The sequence below is a fragment of the Lactuca sativa genome, chromosome 5, assembly GCF_002870075.4.
Source record: "Lactuca sativa cultivar Salinas chromosome 5, Lsat_Salinas_v11, whole genome shotgun sequence".
Lineage (NCBI taxonomy): Eukaryota > Viridiplantae > Streptophyta > Magnoliopsida > Asterales > Asteraceae > Lactuca > Lactuca sativa.
The window spans coordinates 359,500,156-359,524,184 of record NC_056627.2 but is presented as its reverse complement, the minus strand read 5'-3'; the positions used below and the strand labels follow the sequence as shown (position 1 = coordinate 359,524,184).

Genomic DNA, 24,029 nt, shown 5'->3' with positions numbered 1-24,029 from the left:
GATATGATCATAACATTCTCAGCCATACAAATGTATACCCAAATTAAATGTACCAGCTTAGATATCCTCTTCATATCCTCCACAAACAAACAGACATTAAACTTTAACAATAAAATAACGATCAAACTTTCTAATATCTTCTAAAATCTTTAAAAATGTTAAAGAAATTAATCAAACTTTAAGACTTACATTAGGTGCAGACCTTTAATGACTAGAATCTTAGAGGATTTGAGGAGTTCAAGAGCGTCCAAAAGACCAATTATATGGTTATAAATCGGCTTCTCAACAGCCACACCATCTTTAAGAGCCTTAACATGTTCATACATAAGATCAAAGTCATTGGTTTGTGGATCAAGTGCAGTCACTCTCTTCGCTTTCCTGCCAGTTCTGTCAAAAGAATGGTAATCATCTAGACATATGATTGTAGTTATATCACTTATGAGTATATTTGAGTCGGGATTCCCTCCTTTTGGAGGGGAAGCTGCACCATCGAACATACTAGTAAACCTTTTCTTAAAGATTGTGTTCCCTAAATTTTAAACTTGTAAAACAAAAACTCTTTATTCTCATATAACATTCTTTAAGAATTATATTTTTAATGAAACATTTGGCAATAATATTTTTTTTTTATAGAAAACATATAAAAAATCATTCAAATTTAACTTTTGGATTTCGTATGTCAAAATTCTTTGAGAATATCATAGTTACTGTTTGCCTTTGACTTTGAAAGTAATAATAACTATAATGACTTCAATGCTGGAACTAAGTCCTAAATTGAGAAGACAGAGGTTAGGCGAGTCTTGTACTAATGCTTGCTCAAATGATGAAACCCAATAGAACCTAAGAATCCACCATACAATTGAAAACATTATATTTGCAATTTCATCCAAAAATTAACGTCAATGCTGGAACTAAGCCCTAAATCGAGAAGACAAGTTCAAAAAGAAACCAAAAAGAAAAATATTTTAGATAGAAATCGAGATTCGTCATAAATAATGAGAAATATAGATTCAACCACAATCATCATAATGAAATCGAGACATCAAGAAAGAAAGGAGATATATTACCATATGAAATCCCAACTGATGAAATCAACAACATCCTAAATTATTAAAAAGAGGTGGGAAAATAATCAAGAAATATATCACCTGAAGCAAGTTTTGATAAAAAAAAACAGGCCATAACCCTAAAAAAACGCACGTTTAGGGTTGTTTCAGTACAAAAATCAGACCACTAATATTCAGGGGGAGGTGATTTCATAGGGTCGACGAATGCTTTGATCGTTAGGGATGGAGCAGGAGCTAGAGTAGGGGAGTCGATCGACACACACATCCTTGATTTTTCCCTCTGGTTCTTCCTAGGAGTGTGGTGAATACGGTGAAAGAGTGATTTAAGGGAAAGAAAATAACCGATCCCATGTCTAAGGGATATGTCCTATGTAAAATTCTGAAATTACCCTTGAATGTTGATTGGTCAAGAATCAGTCACACATTCACACAATAATTAGAGATTATATATGAACCTAACACACACACACACACACTCTCTCTCTCTCTCCCCCCTCTCTCTCTCTCTCTCTCTCTATATATATATATATATATATATATATATATATATATATATATATATATATATATATATATATATATATATATATATATATATATATATATAGAGAGAGAGAGAGATAGGTTCAGGTGTTTAAAGGAATTATTGTGTTATTGTATGCATAAATGTGGACCAATCATTTTAAAAACCTAATAGGGGTAAAATTGTAATCTTAGCTTTTAATTAATTTTGGCAATTAATTATTCAAATCATAAACCCTTTAATTTAGGCAAAATCGTTTACATTTACCGCTTTAAAACCCTAGACAGAAAACATCGACCTTTAATGATCAAGCAGCTCTCGGCTGCTTCTCTCCTGGTTCCGGCATAGTGTGTGAAGGGAAAAGAGGTGGGTGGTGCAATCGACGGGATGAAGAGGTGGCAGTTGGTTCGAAGGAAGCAGTTATCGATCGGTGCCCTGCCCCTCTAATCAGCCGAAGACGCTGACGGTAAGGGAAACGAAGGAACATGGCATGTCGACGGAGCTTCTGTGATAGTTGGGAAATCGCGAGGAGGTGCGGAGGGAAGAAGCATCGGGTAAGCTGTTGGATTAGTGTCTAAGTCCATAACTATTTTGGTATGTACTTGACTCGATGGTGCATGGTTCTTTTGGGTTGCCTTTACCAAAGCAACTTGATAGGATGAATTATGGAGAGAGAGAGAGGATTAATTCTGATTTATTAATATATTATGAGAATAATATATTAAAGGAGAAATCATATTGTTTAATTAATATTAGTCAAGAATTAATAAGAATTAATTTTGTGGCTAAAAGACATTAATTAAATAAAGGGGGCTAAAATTGTCAAAAGTGTGATGGCTGAATATTGGGCTAATGGACTCCATAGAGGATGGAATGGACGAATTCTATGGGGAAACCCATTAGAAATCATCCAAGGCCTCTAAGGAGGGAGTCCATGGGTTGCTTAGGGCCTAAGCAATCAAATTAGGGTTTCCTTGTTAGATAACCCTAATAGCCTCACTATTTAAGGATCCCTAGAGCACCAAAAACGTGGCCAAGAGTTTCCTTAGGGTTTCTACACGTTTTTGGGTGTCTCCTCTCTTCTCATTCTTCATCCTCTTGCTCTTGGTGTTTGTGAGCCATTAGAGGAGTGACACTTGTGACTCTAAGCTTTCTAAAGCCATTATTAGGACGATTTGAGATTGTTATTGCTACATAACAATCAAGGTAAGATCTAAACCCCATTCTTATGTTAATATGATTAATTGTATGCTAGATCTAGGGTTTATAGCTTTGGATATTCAATTGCATGTTCATTAGACAAACTAGATCCAAAAGCTATTAGGGTTTGCATGTACACCATAGGAATGATGTTTTTCTCAAAACCCAACAACAACACCGATCCAGGGGGCGTTCGATTTTTGTGTTTGACAGGAAGAAGAAAAGACGAGAAAGAGAGGGGCAGACACCCTTCTCCGGTGACTCTCTTATCGATCGGTGTCTTACATCACTGTGTATTCCATTACAACAAAATCGATTAGGTAGGGATAAGAAAAATCAGCGGCGACAGTAGGCGGCTCTGCCAATTCTTCCTTTTTTCTGGTGAGGTGAGAACGAGAGACAAGGAGGTCTACTTCTTTCAAGGTGAAATTTTTTAGGTTTATTGTCTAATTCTTTCAAGGTGTAATATTTTTGGTGAATTGGGAATTTGTTCTGATTGTTTAATTTATAGGAAATTGAAAGTTGTTTTGATGCACACCAAGTTCTCGCTAAAATGCTTCAACTGAACGGTATTTATTTGTTTATAGTATTCTATCAGAAAAGAATGTTTTGTTATGATAATCATGAAAATATTCTATTAGAAAGCCCCAAATTAATATAATTATCGGTAAATGAATTTCAATTCTATCAGAATGGAATCACGAATTCCAATTATTTTGGAATGGAATATGGATATTTTCTTACTAATTTATTCATTGGATTTGTTTCCACAGAAGCTGATGCTTGAGAAGACCACGAAATTTGAACGACGCCTCTTAGCAACATTATTCTTTTAAAATCTATTAGTGTCTTTGTTAGATTTTTATGTTTTTTTTCCCAATTTGAAAGTTTTTAGTTTTATTCTTTAAAAATAAATATAATTCTTAGCAATTGTTATACGTATTCTATAAGAAATAATATAATTTTTGTTTTAATTCTTCAATTGCTGGTTCGAGAATTTGTTATTCTACAAGAAATTTTTAAAGTCATGATCAAGAAATATGTTCAAGAATATTTTTATTATTTTATGGTTCTAGAATATTTTTATTTTTGAACATACTCAAACATATTCTGTCAGAATTTCCGAATTAAAAACATTATAATTCGTAAAATCGGATTTTTAAAATTAATATAATCTATGATCCCTTAAAATATGCAAATTTACTTTATTAAATCTATATTAATTGACTAAAATACCCTTCTAGGTATATTTGATGGTATTTATCAATTATATTTAATTGCATAATATGTATTAATCACTTTCTTAAAATAAGTAAAATGATTGGCCCACATTTATGCATACAATAACACAGTAATTACTTTGAATATAATAACCTAAGCTTATATGTATATATATATATATATATATATATATATATATATATATATATATATATATATGTAACGCCCGTAGATCCGGGCTAGTCAATTTAGAGATAATAGGGGTCGAAAACGACTTTTCGACAAAAGATTATTTAGAATAAATAATCTTAACCAAGTTGTAGAATATGTCTCAAGGGTTCCGTACATATAAAGAGCGCCGAAATCTGAGTTATAACGAAGAAGTTATGACCCGTCGAAGTTTCGCAACGGAACCGACACGGCACCGGGAAGACGTAAATAGTGAATTTATGATAGAGAGAATTTTAGCCTTAGTAATCTGAATGACAATCATAGAATATGTTAACCTGAGAACGTCCATAAAAAGAACGCCCAAATCTGACTTTGTATGAGGAAGTTATGATTTTTCGAAGTTTCGGCTTAACGGTGAACAGCCCGAAGTTCAAGTATTAGATCGAACGGTTTTTAGCCGACACAACCTAAACGAGAATAGAAGATCTCGTTATTAGCAGCGTAACGATAATAAGACAGACGAAAATGGACATTGGATGAAGAAGTTATGAGATTTTAACGGACCAATCCTGTCCCGGCCTGTTAAAAATATAACTTTAAAAATAAAATCAAAATTTGTCGACGGAGTTTAAACGAAAGTTGTAGAGTACATCTCCACCTACGCGTGAATATAAATAACGTCAAAAAAGGAGTTCGTATGAACGAATTACAAATTATAATAGCATATTTACGTATTAAAATAAAGTATAAATCATATATACGTACACATATATATACATATGTATATACCATTAGAAAGGTATCGACGATTCGGTCATTAAAAGACTAATGTTGAGTTCTTTTGACATTAGTTTAGTACAAATATCGTTAAATCTATTTAAAATAGTAATATAAAGGGTTGTTTAGTTGTTTATATAACTATAAGGTTATTAAGTAATTATGGAAGGTAGTTTTTGAAAATTCAATTAGTATAAATAAGAGCCTCTAGCTCTCATATTTCTTAAACCATTCTCTTGATTCAATAGTCTTTCTCTTCTTATCACCCCGAGCATTTTGGTCCCTCGTGATTCGACTTCTTTTTCTGTAGTTTTAGTATAGTAAGGTGAGCGTTGAAGCGCTGCACGGATCTTTCTTTGAAAGATTCAGCGACGAAGTTCTACCCCTGTAGAGCCCGACTCCTAGCTAAAATCTCATTGTAAGTAAGTTATGCTTACCCTATTTTAATATAGCTTATATTTAAAATTAGTATTGTTATTATGAACTTATAATAAATATTTGAGCTATTATTATATAAGTGTCGTTAATATATCTTTTTAACTACTCACGGTACGGAGAATCTGGTTTAAAGGGCCGCATAGGGTTGTTGGATTTCAGAAGTGCTATATGCCAAAAATGGTCCTGACCTCCGGTGTTTTATGTTTGGCCCCTGTCTGTACATAGTGGTAGGAAAGTATTGTTTAAACGCTTATATAATAATAATAAGACTAATAATTAGTCATGGTAAATATTAGACTAAAATCTAGTGGTAATAAAACTAGGTTACATCGAAGGAAATTATTTTAAAGTAAACGAAGTGCTGTCCGAGTACCGAGTCACCACCTTATCAAGTGAGTGCATAGTTACTTTCATCTTACACATAGAGATGAAGTATTTTATATAAATTACGTCCTATATGTGCATATTATCTGAGTACGTGTTGTCTATGCTGGATGGACGATTTTATACTTGTTTTAAATGATTTAAACTGTATATGTATTTTATATCTATGATAATGTTGGGGTAAAACATGGGTAGATGTAATAGATGGAATATAAGTTGGATGATGAGTTGAGAGGTGTTATAGACCACGAGGTGAGGGTGAGAGGTGGACGATGTGAGAAACCTTTTCCTAAACGATGGCCCCGTCATTCAGCAGAGTATGGATGACAACCACGGACTATTCTAGACAGTCCAGTGGAACACTAAAAGGCTCGCAACCTGTAAGTGTTGTGAACGATGTGTTCACCCGTTGTACTATAAACCTTGGTGATCATGCAGACTTGATGCCTAAACCCTGGTGATCATGCAAACTTGATGCCTAAACCTTGGTGATCATGCAGACTTGATGCCTAAACCCTGACGACTATGCAGACTTAGTGCCCGTTGTGTAAACCGTGGCAATGATGGACTTCGTGCCGATTCCTTAGGATGATCCTTAGGAATGAGTGAACGAGAAATAGTTGATTCTTAGGGAAGATCCTTAAGAATAAAGATGATAATGGGGGATGGGTAATTGGGTTGATTGCTTAATTGTTTAAACATAAATCTATATTATTGTGGGTTGAAAACCCTATGTACTCACCAGGTTTCCCAACCTGACCCACTCAGTTTATTTATATCACAAGTGTTGTTATGAAGTCACATTACACTGAAAGATTAAGGATATATAAATCACTAGTGATAATGAATGTAAGTTATGTTTATGCTTATGTTTCTGTATTGATGATGACATCCCAAATGTTTTAAAATGAATAAAAATACTTTTCTTCGGAAATGCTTTGATAACGTATTTATCATGTTTTACTGGGAACAAATTCTGCAACATTTTTATTAAAAGAGGTACGCTGATTTTTATAAAGCATAAACAAAATCGGTCTTTTCTGGCCGTGAAAATGAGGATGTCACACACACACACACACACACACACACACACACACACACATATATATATATATATATATATATATATATATATATATATATGATTAATAGAAGCTATATTTCATAGGAAAATACCATGTTTCATGGTATCACAGCGAAAGATCCTAACCCTAGTTGTAACCCTAATTTTTTATGCTATGTCTAGATCATCTGTCTAACCAATCTCCATCATGACCAACCCCTCAGAAAAACCATCTTCTGCAATAAACATCAAACACATAATTCATATTATTCTTGATATCGATCAGATAAATTACGACATCTGGCGTGAATTGTTTAAAAAGTCATTGTATTGGTTATGGAGTGGTTAAGCATCTCGCACCTCCGGTTCAACGCTCGTCTACTTATGTCGACAAAGCTCCTAGAAATACCATTCAAATCATGGAAATTGCTACATGGAAACACAATGATTCCATAGTCAAGTCTTGGCTTTACGATACCTTATCTCTTCCTCTCCTTCATCTCATCTTCAAAAAACAAACTCTGACCGATGAGGTTTGGGAGACAATTGTAAAAGTTTTTCGTGATAACAAGAACAACAAAGTCATCTAGGTTGACAATGAGCTCCAAAATATTACTATTGGCGATTCCTTTATGGTTGATTATTGTAATCATGTTCAGGATCTAGCCTATCTTCTTGAGAACATGGATGCAAAAGTTCCAAAACTCAATCTAGTCTCCTACATGTTGAATGGACTATCTACAAAGTACCATCACATTACCATCACTATTAAACATCAACGACACGTCCCATCATTTTGGGACACTCGCTCTATGTTGGTGCTTGAAGATCAGCAGCTTGTTCAAGATGAGAATGACACCGCCTCTATAACACCCTAAAATTTTCATACTTTAAAACCTTTTCAAATGCTATGGTTATAAAATTCACTGTGGGTGTTAAACCACATTTAAAAATATTGGTCCTATAAAAACATTTACAATTAAAATATTCGGTGTTACCATTAAGCATCTTACATAACCATAGCAAGCAAATAAAAATTACATCAGTACATTGATAAGGAACTTGACAAGTTCCACTCCATCTATCAAGAGACATCATCAAGCTTTTATCAGACATCACTCTATCATTGCATATAACCTGGGATACATGGCATTAAAAGGAGATATGTAAAACAAAAATGTCTCTTGAACTACATGGGTTTTAGACCATAAAACGTTTCAATCATTTTCAATAAAAAATCCTTTAATTCATACCATAAAGCATTTTTAATCATATTCAAGAAAATTTTCTTTCATTCGTACAATAAAGCATTTTCAATCATTTATATGAAAATCATGTCATACATAAAATATCATATCATATCATATCATATCATAAGTGTCATTTCTTATCTTATCATTTCATTATCTTCTTTTCCATTTCTATTTCCACGACCAAGGTGGAAAGAACAAATCATTCCATCAAGGCATCATTTCTAAGACCAAGGTGGGAAGAACAAAATCAAACCACCAAGGAATCATTTCGAAGACCAATTGGTATAGTGAGAAGACTCATTGGTATAGTGAGAAGACTCACCTCAGTCTGCTGAAAACAATAGCTACTCGACTACCAGTCCAAAATCTCACACTAAACAAATATACAAGTAACCCTAATTAGGATTACAACTCAACCTAGTCAAAGAGCCCAAAATCCTAAGTCAAAGTCCCTCCATGATGGCCTAAAAGTCTTTCCTTCACTAATAGGCCTAGGATCAAAGTCTAAGACTATAATGGGCCATATGGCCCAATAAGGCCAAAACATGACATCAATAGCCCAAAAAAATTCCCAAGACCCAATTACCCCAATCAGTCCATACCCAAGGCTAAGTGGAGTTCAATTGGCCCAAAAGCCCACCGTAAGCCCAACACCTTCAATAGAGCATACGTCCAACGTACCTCAGAAGTACGCTTAGCGTACTGGGTTCCTCAGTTGTGTGCGCAACGTACAGGTCAGTACACCCAATGTACAAACAGGTAAAGCACAACATCCATTAAGTGCTTAATACACGAATACTTCGTGTTCCAAATCCAGATCTAGGTCGTTTCTAAGGTCCTAGGGCATAAAGTTGGAAGCTTTATGCCCTAGCATGCCATAAGAGAACCCAATACCTTATTTAATCCATTAACTTTCATCTTAAGCTATTAAGCTTGTGCAAGAAGTCACCACAACCATCAAACTATCATTTTTATGCTTCAAACCAGACAAGGGGACCTAGATCTAACCCCCTAACCTATGCAGTTGACCAAACTCACAAGAGAAGATCATGGACCAAGAAAGGACTCAAACCCACACCTTAACTTAACTAATTATAAACAAGAGCAAGGTAAGAGCTTTTTACCTCCACAAGCTTCCCAAGGTGCTCCAAATGCATGATCCAAAATCTTTTCCCACGTTTAAGGCTTGCTTCTACTTCCTTCTCCATTCTAGATCACCAAAAGGAGGTTTTTGATGCACTTTCAAGACGAAGAGGCACACATAAAGGTTTTAGGGTTTTAGAGACGTTTGAAAGTGATGGAGGCTAGTTAGGGTAAGGTCCAAATGACTTAAGAACGTTTAAATAGGTCACATGTCTGAATATTAGGGTTTTTGACCTCGGCCTTGTACGCCCCACATACGAGCCTAAGTCACTTGACCTATCCGCTCGCGTACGCTAAACGTACACATATGTACGCCCAACATACGAAGGGTCCACAAAGCCCCAAATAAAATACCTGGATTTTTGAATGTTATAACTCCCTCCCCCACTTGATTTAAACATCGTCCTCGAAGTCTGCAGATGCAAATAGATCCGGGTAATGCTTTCTCTTTTCGTCCTCCGGCTCCCAGATCCATTTGGAGTCTCTCCGATGCTACCACTCGCAATATATCATGACCGCATTGGGCCCCATCCAATCCTTCCTGATGATTACTTTCAATCCTCTCAATAGAATTAATACCAAATCAATAGGAACCCTCTCGCCGAGCATATTTAGAACATTCTTCCAAAATACCCTCGCAATGCTCACGGTATGGTCATCCGCAATCTCCACCTCAAGTGGGGAATCCAAAGTCTTCGAAGCATCTCAAAAGTTCTTGCTAAGTGCAAGAGATACAAATGATCGGATAGCCCCCGAATAAAAAAGAACATGAGCCAACAATCCAATGACCAAAAAGGTCCCTATACAAGATCATAATAACATGAGCATAACCATAAAATAACTAAGACAGAAATAGACCACATACTAGTCACGACATTCGGTGTTGCTCGAGCCTCCTCTGTGGTTAGCTGAAATGCGTGACTCTTCACTGTAGGAGCATCTGCCTTGTCCGGGTGGCCATCAATAGTCCTCACTGTGGCGGACGCAAGCGCCTCCACTGTTCCTCCAGCCACCCTTGGACAATCGACCTTTTTATGTCCTGTCTGGTTGCAGCGGAAACAAATCAAGACCTTCTTGGGGATATCCCTACTCTGTTGGGTTTTAAGCACCATAAATTAACACTCCTACGATGTACATGCAATCTTAGATGCTTTGGATCTATGTTTTCTAAAATTATACATGCAATTTCAATTTTCCAAAGCATACATCCTAACTAGCATACAATAGAGGATATACAATATAAAACTCAGATTTAGATGAATACCTCTTGATGTAGTTGTACTTCTTAGCCTTAGAAAGCTTTAACACCCCAAGTGTGATGTCTCAAATAGTTCATAAACACCATGAACAAAGGAAGACTTTGAGAGAAAGGTTAAGCACCACCAAAATCGGCTACGGTTCTCTTAGAACTCTTAGGGTTAACTAATTTTGGCTAAGGGGTGACATTTATATAGTGTAGGATTCCAAGAGTCATGGGTAGACCCTAATCCATACACTTAGGTTATGATCCATATCTCATATGGGCTAACTCATCATGGATACTTACATAAACTTTACCCAACATTGATCAATAGCCCAAACACTATATATATATATATATATATATATATATATATATATATATATATATATATATATATATATATATATATATCACTGATTTACATAATCAGTCCCCGTTAATTTAATTAGTCTCTTTTGATCACTAAATTAATTTTTGATCAATACTAATTAAATATTATGATTTCATATTAATATATTATACTTGTAATATATTAATAAATCATAAATAACCTCTTTCTCAAATATTCATCCTATTAGATTGCTCCGGTGAAGGCAACCCAAATGGACCATGCTACTCTCGGGTCATGTACAAACCAATTATAGTTATGGGCTTAGACACCTAATCCAACAGTCTCCCACTTGGATAATTCTAATAACTATTATTGCAAGTATGACTCCAAAATCTCGACTAGCAATCGTAGCTCTCAAAAGCCACTGTCGAACTCTGACCTAGTCAAATGACAGGTACATTAGATAAGGGATCATATATTCCCCCATTCTAGTTATCCTATGAACTGATACATGGATTATAATCATTCTCTCGGTTCATGTGTTGTTTCCCGATTTTCGATTTATGACGACCGACTAATTGAATAAATCAAATAAGTCGAGGCTTGGCGAACCACTTAGGGTTGTCATCACTAAATCATCGAGGGGCCCACAGATATTGCTTTTATCCACATTGGGTAAAAGAAATGGATAAACTTCGACGCAAATGCTTGCTTGTACTTACTCATCAAATCACACACAACAATACGTTTTATAACACCACGTTACTGGTGCGTTTACATATGTCAATGTGCAACCAACTTGTAAAATACAACTCACATGTATTGGTTTTAAGAATATAAGATATTATCGTCTCACAGTCACTCGTGATAAAATCCATGAAGTGATTCAGATGAGCATGGGCTTAGTCCAATACTTGAATCTTATTCCAGAAGTACCCATGAACACTGCAGCAAACTTGTGCTGTGTCTAAAACACTTTAGACAATCTACATATGGATTCATGATAGTCTTGCCTCAATACCTACTTCCAAAGTATGATCGATTGTGGATGGTTTGAATAACCTAGTTATTTGGGAAGTCAAAACATGCAAAGTAAAAAACAAGAATAATAGAATCCAATACAGTATCAAAACTTTTGAATATAAATAAAACACCTTTTATTTAATCACCATATTGATTACACATTATTCATTGTATAAATACTTGAATTAAAAACAATAGTCATCCCATGCTCCAAACATGCACACTATGTTTACCTACGGTCCTTACTTTGTGAAATAGATCAATTGTAAACATTTCCAATGACACTCATTTCACAATTCCAAATCCTTATCGAAAGTGTAAGAATACCAAGTCCTTGCCACTTACTATAATCTGTTAGATTCTAAGTTTATATGCAGTGGTCCTTTTGTAATGACTGTGTACAGAAGTCACAGAGACTTTGCCAATTACAAAACATTCCATTGGAGATCGTTACACGACAATTCCATAGATCTGAAGTCTCATATTCAAAGCACGTTCCTTTGAACATCCTTCTTGCATAAAAGTTTCTAACTTACTCATAGATTCTTCATATCCAACTCCCATTATGGAAACTTTTCCATAATTTCCATATGACTATCCATTCTTAATAGAATCCTATCTACTCAAAATTATATCAATATGGTACATTCATTACTATACTTCCAACTATCCTTAAGCAACCAATCCTTAGAGAACTTCAGATCGTTCTTGCCAGTTGTTTAATAACTTTAGTCATATTCGGTTCTAGACCTTTTTCACTCTTAATGCCCTAGGCATTTGGAAAATTAGAATAGGAGAATATTATAGCACATGCAGTCTATCCTATATCCGAAGCATATGGGACACGATTCATAATGTCTTACATAAAGACCTGATACGTTACCAATCTCTTGCTATAACATTTCCATATATAGAATTTTCTTATGTCAAATCTTTTCAACATAACATTCATATATGTACTTGACTAAATTTGATTAAATTTCTCAATCTAAACCTTTAGAATTTAAATGAAGTATACGTTCCTCTCCCTTAATTATAGCAAAACAACTTTTCAAACCCTGCAACTTTGCGAATGGAAACCTTTGTTTTCTATAATTAACATTGTTAACTCGCAACACTTACCATAATCATTATGCTCCTACTAGCATAATAATTATTATATTAATATCATAACACTTATTCTCCCACTAGCTTTGACATGTACCCAGAAATTAGTTGGACTTTTAGAAATCAATACTTGTTGACTTTCTTACCAAAGTTCAGATTTCTTATACAAGACGCTTTGATAAGACTTTATCTAGGCTTATCAAACTCATACAATTTTCCTTAGATAGCTCACATGTATGTCTAAACTATTCAGAACTTACAAAAATAAGTTCTGAATGCTCAAACTATTTTCCATTTCTCACAATTCAAACTATGAAGAAGGATGCCGTAATCATAAGCGAATTTGAGAATGCAAATTTCACCATTGCTAACTCTTTAAAGTCTACTTAGTGAAAGAGTTTCCTCACAATCATTTTCATGAAGTAGAGAGAAACCTTATGACAATTAGACTTTATGGTGTATGTGTCCTATCCATGTGAATTTATCATAACCATAATCATTAGATAAGGTCTATGGCAAATTCAAACTTATATGGACTGAACTTGTTCAATCTAAATTTCTAGCAATTTTGCAGCACACGGGCCTACCATGTCTTCCAAGTTGTTCAGCAAATCACCCTTACTGATTAATGAACTTTCAATGATCAAGGTGCTTTGCCCTATGCAAACAATTGAGAACTCATAGAACTCACATGCATAGTGAACTTTAACTGAAATGAGCACAGAAACAAGAATATGTCAACACGATAGATTACAAATCTCAAGTCGTGTGCTAGTGATTGACAATAGGTTTACTCTTGATTAGTTCTTGAACTTTTCAAGATCTTTTAATACTCCCACTGACTTCTTGACATATAATACTCTCTTGTCAAGAACATTCATTGACAAACAAATATTCAAGAGTTAGTGCGGTTTCTTATCAATACAAACACTTCTGACAATTAGTCTTAGGTTATATTTGTTTCATCCAAAACATCACAACTTACCAATTTCAAATGTACAAGAGTAGAAAACATTTTACTCTACATTTGCTGATATGTCACTCAATATACAATGTTGGAGTATTACTTTAAGACTGGATTTTGAAACGAAGTATGATTCATCTATCTGATTTAACCATTTCAACAATTCACGATTCCACTTCTTAACCACATAATTGCACTTTAGAGGATCAATTTTGATATGGTTCCATAATCACTAAGACGATCATAAAACACGATACTCAAGTACTCTACCTTCTTTTAATATTTACTAAGCTTTTAGCAAATCATAATGAATAGTCTTATCTTTTTTTGTGGTGGATCTGAACCAGTACACAACAATTTGTACTAGATCCCCAAGTCCTTCACTTGACTCACCTATGTATGTGAACAAGGAATTAGTCTTAATTTCCCAAAGATGAAAATTCTCATTCATCATGCAATACAAGTTGCATGATCCCAAATTCCGTCCAATTGAAACTTGGGGATGAGAATATTTCATTATTAGGTAAATTTCTGACACTATCACAAACGAAAGAATCAAATTCTTATTGCTAAAAATACAAACATCAATTTTCACAAATGCCATTGCAAGGAAATATAAATAAGACAAAATCGAAATTTTATTATTTATTTATAAAACGCAGAAACTTGTCCTTACAATGCAAATACATATGAAAACTATGTGACTACATATTTCTAAGCAATCTATCACAATTCCTAAGCAACAGCTCAAAATTCTGAACATCGAACTATGCGATCGAAATCCATCTCTTCGCGATCAGAAACAACTTACTCTTCTTTCAAGCTTCCTTTCTCTTCTTTGATCCTACAAAACATCAAAATGAAATCTTATCACATCATGTATTAACAATCTTGGATTATTAATCTAAGACTTGATTTTGAAATGAAGTATGTTTCATCTTTTTGATTTAACCATTTCAACAATTCACGATTCCTCTTCTTAACCACATAAGTTCACTTTAGAGGATCAATTGTGATATGGTTCCATAATCACTAAGATGATCATAAAACACGATACTCAAGTACTCTCCCTTCTTTTCAGATTGGAGAAATGTATATCTTTCTGCCTAATTTGATCCTTCTTTTTCGTTCTGCTATCTATTGAAACCTTTTCAATGATTCAAAACTATACTTAATCTTGTAAGTATAACCATATTTACTAAACTTTTAGTAAATCATAACGAATAGTCTTATCATTTTTTGTGGTGGACCTAAACCAGTACACAACAATTTGTACTAGATCCCTAGTCGTTCACTTGACTCACCTATGTATGTGAACAAGGAATTAGTCTTAATTTCCCAAAGATGAAAATTCTCATTAATCATGCAATACAAGTTGCATGAGAAATTGAAACTTGGTGATGAGAATCTTTCCTTATTTAGTAAATTTCTGACACTATCACAAACGAGAGAATCAAATTCATATTGCTAAAAATACAAACATCAATTTTCACAAATGCCATTGCAAGGAAATATAACTAAGACAAAATCAAAATTTTATTCTTTATTTATAAAACATGAAAACTTGTCCTTAAAATGCAAATACATATGAAAACTATGTTTCTACATATTTCTAAGCAATCTATCAAAACTCCTAAGCAGCAACTCAAAATTCTAAACATCGAACTATGCGATCGAAATCCATCTCTTCGCGATCAGAATCAACTTACTCTTCTTTCAAGCTTCCTTTCTTTTCTTTGATCCTACAAAACATCAAAATGCAATATTATCACATCATGTATTAAGAATCTACAAGTAGGAACTTAATAGAGTTTAGATAGTTGATTTAACTGAAGTAGAGTCATACATTTTGACTTTACCATCTCTTAGATCACTCAGGTAGTCAGGGCAGCTTCGCTTCCAATGTCCATTTTCTTGGCAATAGAAACAAACAGACTCCTTTGGAATAGTACACAAGACAATCATAGACTTAGCCTTTCTCTTTGATTCTTTCCCATTGGGATGAGAAGACTTTTCTGGACGTCCAATGTTGCCATTGTCAGTGTGTTGGATAAGGTGTCTAAGTCCATAACAATATTTGAGATGCACTAGACCCGACCCAGCATGGTCCATTTGGGTTGCACTTCACCCGAACGACGTGGATAACCTTTTGAGAATAATATGTTTATGATTTGTTAATATATTATAAGTTATAATATATTAATATGAAATCATATTATTTAAATTAGTATTGATCATAAATTAATTTATAATTAATTTGTTGATAAAAAAGGTGACTAATTAAATATGGGCTCTTGTATTTTATATAGTGTGGGCTAATACTCATTTGGAATGGGCTAGGCTTGCATGGGAGTCCTTGGATAGTCCATGGAGCTTTTAACCCATGGATCCTTGGAAAGGAAGAGTCATGGGTATTTGGGTTTACATGGATGTGACCCTAATCCTCCACACTATATAAAGGAGTCCTTGGCACTTAATTTGGGACTAGTTGTGTGTGTACAAGAGTGGTGGCCAATTCAAGAGTGTGCATTATTCTCTCAATATTTTTCCAAAGTTTGTGGTGATTGGTGATTTCCATTTGAGGCATCCACACTATTGGTGCTAGGCTCTCAAACTCCAAACAATCAACCGCTACTAAAAGGTATGTCATTCTACTAGTAATTTTATGATTCAAGTTCCTCATACCATGCTAGTTAGGATTGCATGTATTTTATAGAAAACATAGATCCATGGTTTATAGGGTTGCATGTACACCATAGGAGTGTTAGCATGCTCAAAACCCAACAGTGGTATCAGAGGCTAGGCTTATTTTCTTGAATACTTGATGCAAAGACTTGAAAAATCGAAAAATATTGCTATCTGGACAGTGGAATCGCCGAGTCCATGGGGGGACCCGACAAGACCAAGCATACATTCATCCTACTCGTTGAGTAGGTTCATGCACTCGACGAGTATGAGGCCCAGAGTGCAGTTTTTCGAGTTTTTAAGCTGGAATTGGACTAGAATCATTACACTAAAATGTTTTGGACTTATAAAAACTGTTTTTTATGTTGTAATGATTATGCTAATCCAATTTCAAAGGCTATTATCAAAATTTCAAGTTTTGTATGTGTTCATATGATTCTTGAAATTGTTGATATGGATGTTCATGAACTTATGAGTTTTGTTCGATCATAGGAGTTATTTTCAAATGGTTTGTTAGTTAATTCTTGATCTTGATGTGTTTTAATGGAATCCATAATTTTTCCTCAAGTTATTGATTACCAAAAGTCTTTTCTTTAAAGTCCATTAAAAACCATAGGTTTCACAAGTTGAAGAGTCTTTTCATCATAATTGTTTTTATGGACTCCATAACTTGTCCTCAAGTTATGGATGACCAAGAGTCTCTTCATTAAAAGTTTTTAAAACCTTAATTAAACTCATAAGTTATGAAAATCCAAAAGTTTTTGAATTTTTCAAAACTTGCCCTCAAGTTTTGGAGTTTGTAAAGTCTCACACACACTTTTGTTCCAACCCTTAGAGTTTTAAAAGTTAAAATTCAATCCTTATACTTTATAGTATTATAAGTTAATAATATATATGTATAAGAGCAAGTTAGTCTTACCGTTAGTAGGCCTCATTCACAAAGCCGATCTATAAGGGGGTATAAGGTTGTTGCCTATAAAATGGCAACTTAATGGGTGTCCACTCTCACCCACCGATTCCTTGACTGGTGGAGGGTCGTTAGCCGAACGGGTAGGACAAGGACAATAATTCTCATTAAAAGTTTAATGATGAATATAAAGTAACTAAACCTTTTATAAAATCCCAATCTTAGTTACTTTAGAAAAATGTGAATTTGGTGCTAACCCATGAAATTTACACTTTGTACCTTACCAAGTCGTTGGTGGAGCGTGTGTGGTTAACCGACACACTAATTAGATTAGTAAGGATGGAAAAGGGTGACTTAATGTTTATCATAGATCGGTGGAGCATGTGTGGTTAACCGGCACAATGATTAGGTGATAATATTAAGGGTATCAAGTGAATTTGCATGGTTATTCACACCTTGTTTTGTGATCCTCGGCATCCCAGTCACAAAACCTGAAGGGCACAATCGAGATTGAAACATGCCATTGAAAATTTCAATGAATCTCAAAAGATCTAGGAGTTTCAAATCCAATTAAAACCTAATAAATCATTTCGTTTTTCATGGTGGAAATTGGTGAATCGTCATTCGCCTACCTTCAAACATTTTATAGCTTGGATTACGGCATCCCTCTTCCAAGTTATAAAATATTGTGTTGGGTCCTAGCCTTAATATTTCATATTGGGTGTTATATTAAGGATTTTAAATCAACTAACTTGAATCTCTCCCATTATAGAAGTCTGATTCAGACAAGTATGATCTTCCCAAATCTCTTGAACATGATGTCCCACAACATCATGCTTCACTTCTTCCACTTCCTCCAATTATTCTCCCTGACCCACAAGCTCGAAGACTTGAAAAGTTAAAACTCACTCAAGTCCTATTGGATAGTAAAAACAAGGACGGAAAGCCAGTGTGTGCACATGTCTTAGAGATGAAGGCACACATTGTCAAGCTAAGGATGATGGGTGTCGGGCTCCCAAGGAAGTTGGATATTGACTGGGTTCTTCAGTTACTTCCTGAGTCATATAGTGAGTTTGTTAAAGACTACTATGTGACATATCACTACATGACCCTAAATAGATCTTACCTATTTGTTAATTGCTGCTGAATCAACAATGATTTGGCACAATGGTCAAGCAACTTGGAATGGAAGGTATGCCTCCCAAGCTGACATGGACATCCCATAAATGATTTTTTTCTCCTAAAGGGAAGGAATTGGCTATGGTCAAAATTGATGATCATAAGAGAAAGGCCATTTCTGAGACTGCTCTATCTGCTGGCTCAGATGAGCCTGTGTTTCTACTACCAAGGAAAGGGACATTGGAATCGAAGTTGCCCTGACTACCTGAGATCTTTAGTCAGAATGTATGGTTCTATTTTAGGTAAGTCAACTATCTAACTCTTTTAAGTTCCTAATTGTTGATCCTTAATACATGATGTGACTGGGTTGCATTTTAATGTTTTGCTGGATCAAACAAAAGGAAAGAAGCTTAAAAGAAGAGTATGATGAATCTGATCGCAAAGATGGATTTCAATCGCATGGTTCGAAGATTGGATTCTTGAGCTGGTGCTTAGGAGTTATAATAGATTGCTAGGAAATATGTAATAGCATAGATTCCATTTAAAGTTGCATTGTAAGGAAAAAGTTTTTTCCGCATTTTATAAATGAATATAAATTTTGTTTTACTTCATTTTATATCTCCTTGCAATGGAGTTCATGGAAAGTTAATGTGTGTATGTTTCTAGCAATAATGAATTTGATTCTTTCATCTGTGGTAGTGTCTAAATTTACTAAATAAGGAAAGATTCTCATCACCCAAGTTTCAATTGTACATAAACTTGGCATCATGTAGGTTGTATTGCATGTTGAATGAGAATTTTCATTTTTGGAAAGTTAAGACAAATTCCCTGACCACATGTATATATGAGTCAGGTGAAAGACTAAAGGATCGGGTACACTGGGTGTGTGCAGGTCAAAGTCCACCACAAAGATCGATAAGACTATTTGTCATGATTTACTAAATTTTAGTAAATATGGTTATACTTAATAGTTTAAGTATAATTCTAAAACATTGGAAAAGTTTCAATGTATGGCAGAACGAATGAGAAGAATCAAATTTGGCAGAAAGATAAAAGTTTCTCAAATCTGAAAAGATGGGAGAATACTTTAGTATCATGTTTTATGATCATCTTAATGATTGTGAGACCATATCACAATACATCCTATGGGGACATCTTAGTGCATTCTTATGGCTAAGAAGAGGAGTCATGAATTATTGAAGTGGTTAAAATCAAGAAGATGAGTCATACTTCGTTCCAAAACAAGTCTTAGAGTCATACTCCAAGATTGTAACTTGAGTGACACTTCTTAAAGAAGGTTTACAACACTTGTCAAATGTAAGAGTAAAATGTTTTCTACTCTTGTACATTTGAAATTGGTAAGTTGTGATGTTTTGGATAAAACAAAGACCAACTAAGGCCAATTGTGTGAAGTGTTTATCTTGATAAGAATCCGCACTAACTCTTGAATATTTGTTTGGTTGTTAAGGAATGGTTCTTGACAAATAGAAACTTATATGTCAAGAATACAGTGGGAGTTTTTAAGGTCTTGAAAGTTTCAAGAGCTAATCGAGGATAAAACCTATAGTTTATTGCTAGCACACGACTTGAGGTTTGTAACCTATCGTGTTGACATAATTCTTGTTTCTGTGCCTATTCCGGTAAAGTTGAATATGTATATGAGTTCTGTGAGTTCTCAATTGTGTGCATAACAACTTGGAAGAAATGGTGGGCCCTTGCGCTACCAAGAGGCAAGAAATCAAGATTGAACAAGTTCAATCCATATGGTTTTGAGATTGTCACTAACCTTGTCTTGTGATTATGGTTTTGACAAATTCATATGGATAAGAACACATACACTATAAAATCTAAGTGTCATAAGGTTTTTTTCTAATTCATGAAAATGATGGTGAGGAAACGCTTTCACAAAGTAGATTTTAAGTAGATAGCAATTGTGATATTTTCATTCTCAAAGTCGTTAGTGGAGCATGTGTGGTTAACCGGCACACTAACATGGACTTGTGAGAAATGGAAAAAGGTCTAAACATTATGATTATGGAATCCCTCTTCATAATTGTTTAGACATACATGTGAGCTATCTAAGGAAAGATGTATGAGTCTGAGAAGCTTAGATAAAGTTTATCAAAGCATCTCGTATCATAAATCTGAACTTTGGTAAGAAAGTTAATAACGTATTGATTTCTAGAAGTCCAACTATTTTCTAAGTACATGTCGAAGCTAGTGGGAGCATAATTATTATGCTAAATAATTATTATGCTAGTCGGAGCATAATGATAAACATTGTTAATTATAGAAAACAAAAGTTTCGCTTGGAAAAAGGTTGTTTTGCTATAATTAAGGGAAAGGATATTATACTTCATTTCGAATTTCAATCATAAAAGTTTAGATTGAGATTTTAATCATCTTTAGTCAAGAATATATATATGAATTTTATGTTGGAATGGTTCAACATAAAGAAATTCTATATATATTGCGTTCTCAAAAATTTGATTATGATTACAACATCCCTCTTCATAGTCGATTTTTGAAAACATGGCAAATAAAAATATTGTAGCAAAAGACTGATCTAGTATCATGTCTTTATGTGAGACATCATGAATCGTGTCCCATATGCTTGGGGTATAGGATCGATCACATGTGCGACAATATCTATCTATTCTAAATTTTCAAAATGCCTAGAGCATTAAGAGGGAAAAGGAATAAAACCGGATATGAGTGAAATGATTAAGCAATTGTCGAGAACAATCTAAGGTTTACCTAAGATTGGTTTCTCATGGACAGTTGGAAGTATGATGCTAAATTTTGGAAAGGGCCATATTGACATATTCAGAAAAGAGGTAGCTCTTGTTCAGAAGTGATAGTCAAAATTGGAATATGGAAATATTTTCCATATTGGGAGTTGGATTTCAAGAATCTATGAGAAAGTTAGAATCTTTTATGCAAGAAGGATATTTAAAGGAATGTGCTTTGAATGTGAGACTTCGTTTCCATGGAATGGATCTCCATTGGAATACTTTGTAATGTCTGTGACGTTTGTGCATAGTCATTGCAAGAGGAACAATGCATAGTCATTGCAAGAGGAACAATGCATATGAATTTAAAATCTAACAGATTACAGTAAATGACAAGAATTTGATATTCTTACATTTACGGTAAGGATTTGGGATTGTGAAATGAGCATCATTGGAATCATGTTCAATTGATCTACTTCACAAAGTAAGGATCATAGACAAACATAGGTTGCATACTTGGAGTATGGCATGACTATTGTTTTGAAAACATAGTGTACTTGCTTGGAGCATGGGACAACTATTGTTTTAATTCAAGTGTTAAGTTGATAAATCGAAACAGAATAATGTGTAATCAATATGGTGATGAATAAAAGGTGTTTTATTCATATTCATAAGTGCTGGGACCATACTGGATTCAATTATTCTTGTGTTTCACTTTGCATGTTTTGACTTCCATAATAACTAGTTTATTCTTTCCGAATAACTAAGTTATTCAAACTTCCACAGTCGGTCATACGTCAGAAGTAGGTATGAATTAAGACTGACATGAATTGGGCTTGTAGATTAATAAAGGTGTTTAGCCATAGCAATGGTTGCTACAACATTCATGAGTGCTCATAAGTTCTGAGTATTGGAATAAACCCACGCTCACTTGCATCACTTCATGAAATTTATCTCGAGTGATTGTGAGACGGTAATATCATATAAGTCTTCAAAACAAGAGATATGAGTTGGTTATGCATTGATTGCATTAAAACGCATCACTAACTTGATGTTATAAAACGTGCATTTGTGTATAATTCAAAAAGTAGTATAAACAAGTATATGAGTCGAAGTTTATCTGTTCCTTCTAGTCCTTGGAGGATTAGAAGCGATATTTGGGCCCCTCGATGATTTTTTTGACCTCTATACTGGGCCCGGTCAGAACTAAGTTGATCTTTTCACTTAAGTTCTATGTCAAACAAATCGAAAATCAAGAAACAAACTGCTGGCCAATAAGTAAGACATTGTTCCATGTATTTTTCCGACTGATATCTAGAACATAGGATTACATGATCACTTATCTTAAATGGCGCTTCATAGTTCAACAGAGTTTTGAGAGCTACGATTGTGGGTTGGTTCCTGAAGTCATATCTGTAAATATAGTTATTAGACTTATCCAAGTGGGAGACTATTCGATAAGGTGTCTAAGTCCATAACAATATTTGAGATGCACTTGTCCCGACCCGACATGGTCCATTTGGGTTGCACTTCACCCGAACGATGTAGATAACCGTTTGAGAATAATATGTTTATGATTTGTTAATATATTACAAGTTATAATATATTAATATGAAATCATATTATTTAGGTAGTATTTATCATAAATTAATTTAGAATTAATTTGTTGATAAAAAAGGTGACTAATTAAATATGGGCTCTTGTATTTTATATAGTGTGGGCTAATACTCATTTGGAATGGGATAGGCTTGCATTGAGTCCATGGATAGTCCATGGATCCTTGGAAAGGAAGAGTCATGGGTATTAAGGTTTACATGGATGTGACCCTAATCCTCCACACTATATAAAGGAGTCCTTTGCACTTGATTAGGACTAGTTGTGTGTGTACAAGAGTGGTGGCCAATTCACGAGTGTGCATTATTCTCTCAAGAGTTTTCCATAGTTTGTGGTGATTTGTGATTTCCATTTGAGGAATCCACACTATTGGTGCTAGGCTCTCAAACTCCAAGCAATCAACCACTACTAAAAGGTATGTCATTCTACTAGTAATTTTATGATTCAAGTTCCCCATGCCATGCTAGTTAGGATGTAAACTTTGGAAATTCTTATTTGCATGTATTTTAGAGAAAACATAGATCCAAGGTTTATAGGGTTGCATGTACACCATAGGAGTGTTAGAATGCTCAAAACCCAACACAATGTCCATGGAAGTTTGGGAAGTAGACCTTCCAATCAAATTTGCATTACCAGTACGCCAAATCATGGCTGATTCAGCAACAATTAGCAAATAGGTCAGATCAATAAGGGTCACATCGTGGTTTGTCATATAGTAGTCTTTAACAACCTGACTATATGACTCCGGAAGTGACTGAAGAACCAAGTCAACAGCCAACTTCCTCGACACAATGACGCCTAACATTCCCAGCCTGTCAATGTATGACTTCATCTCCAAGACATGTGCACATACAAACCTTCCATCTTGGTGTTGGCTTGCCAATGGGGCTTGAGTGACCTTGAACTTTTCAAGTCTTTGAACTTGTGGGTTAGGGAGAATTATTGGAGGAGCTGGAGGATGTGAAGTTCCACTACAACATGAGGAAGGGATTAATCTTTCACCTTTACTGTCTTGTAGAATATCATCTTCATGACGAAAGCTTTTTCCAAAAGATTCAGGAAGA

General features: G+C 34.6%; 1 protein-coding gene across 1 annotated transcript; it reads right to left on the bottom strand.

The window, feature by feature from the left end:
* Nucleotides 1-185: 185 nt before the first annotated feature.
* Nucleotides 186-497, bottom strand: LOC111902504 (phosphoribulokinase, chloroplastic-like). The gene has a single exon (XM_023898328.1). It carries the CDS (start codon nt 495-497, stop codon nt 186-188), a length of 312 nt encoding a protein of 103 aa, XP_023754096.1.
* Nucleotides 498-24,029: the final 23,532 nt, after the last annotated feature.

What these genes read in the sequence shown, in the direction of transcription:
- LOC111902504 (XM_023898328.1), bottom strand. Translation starts at nt 497, where the DNA reads ATGTTCGATGGTGCAGCTTCCCCTCCAAAAGGAGGGAATCCCGACTCA.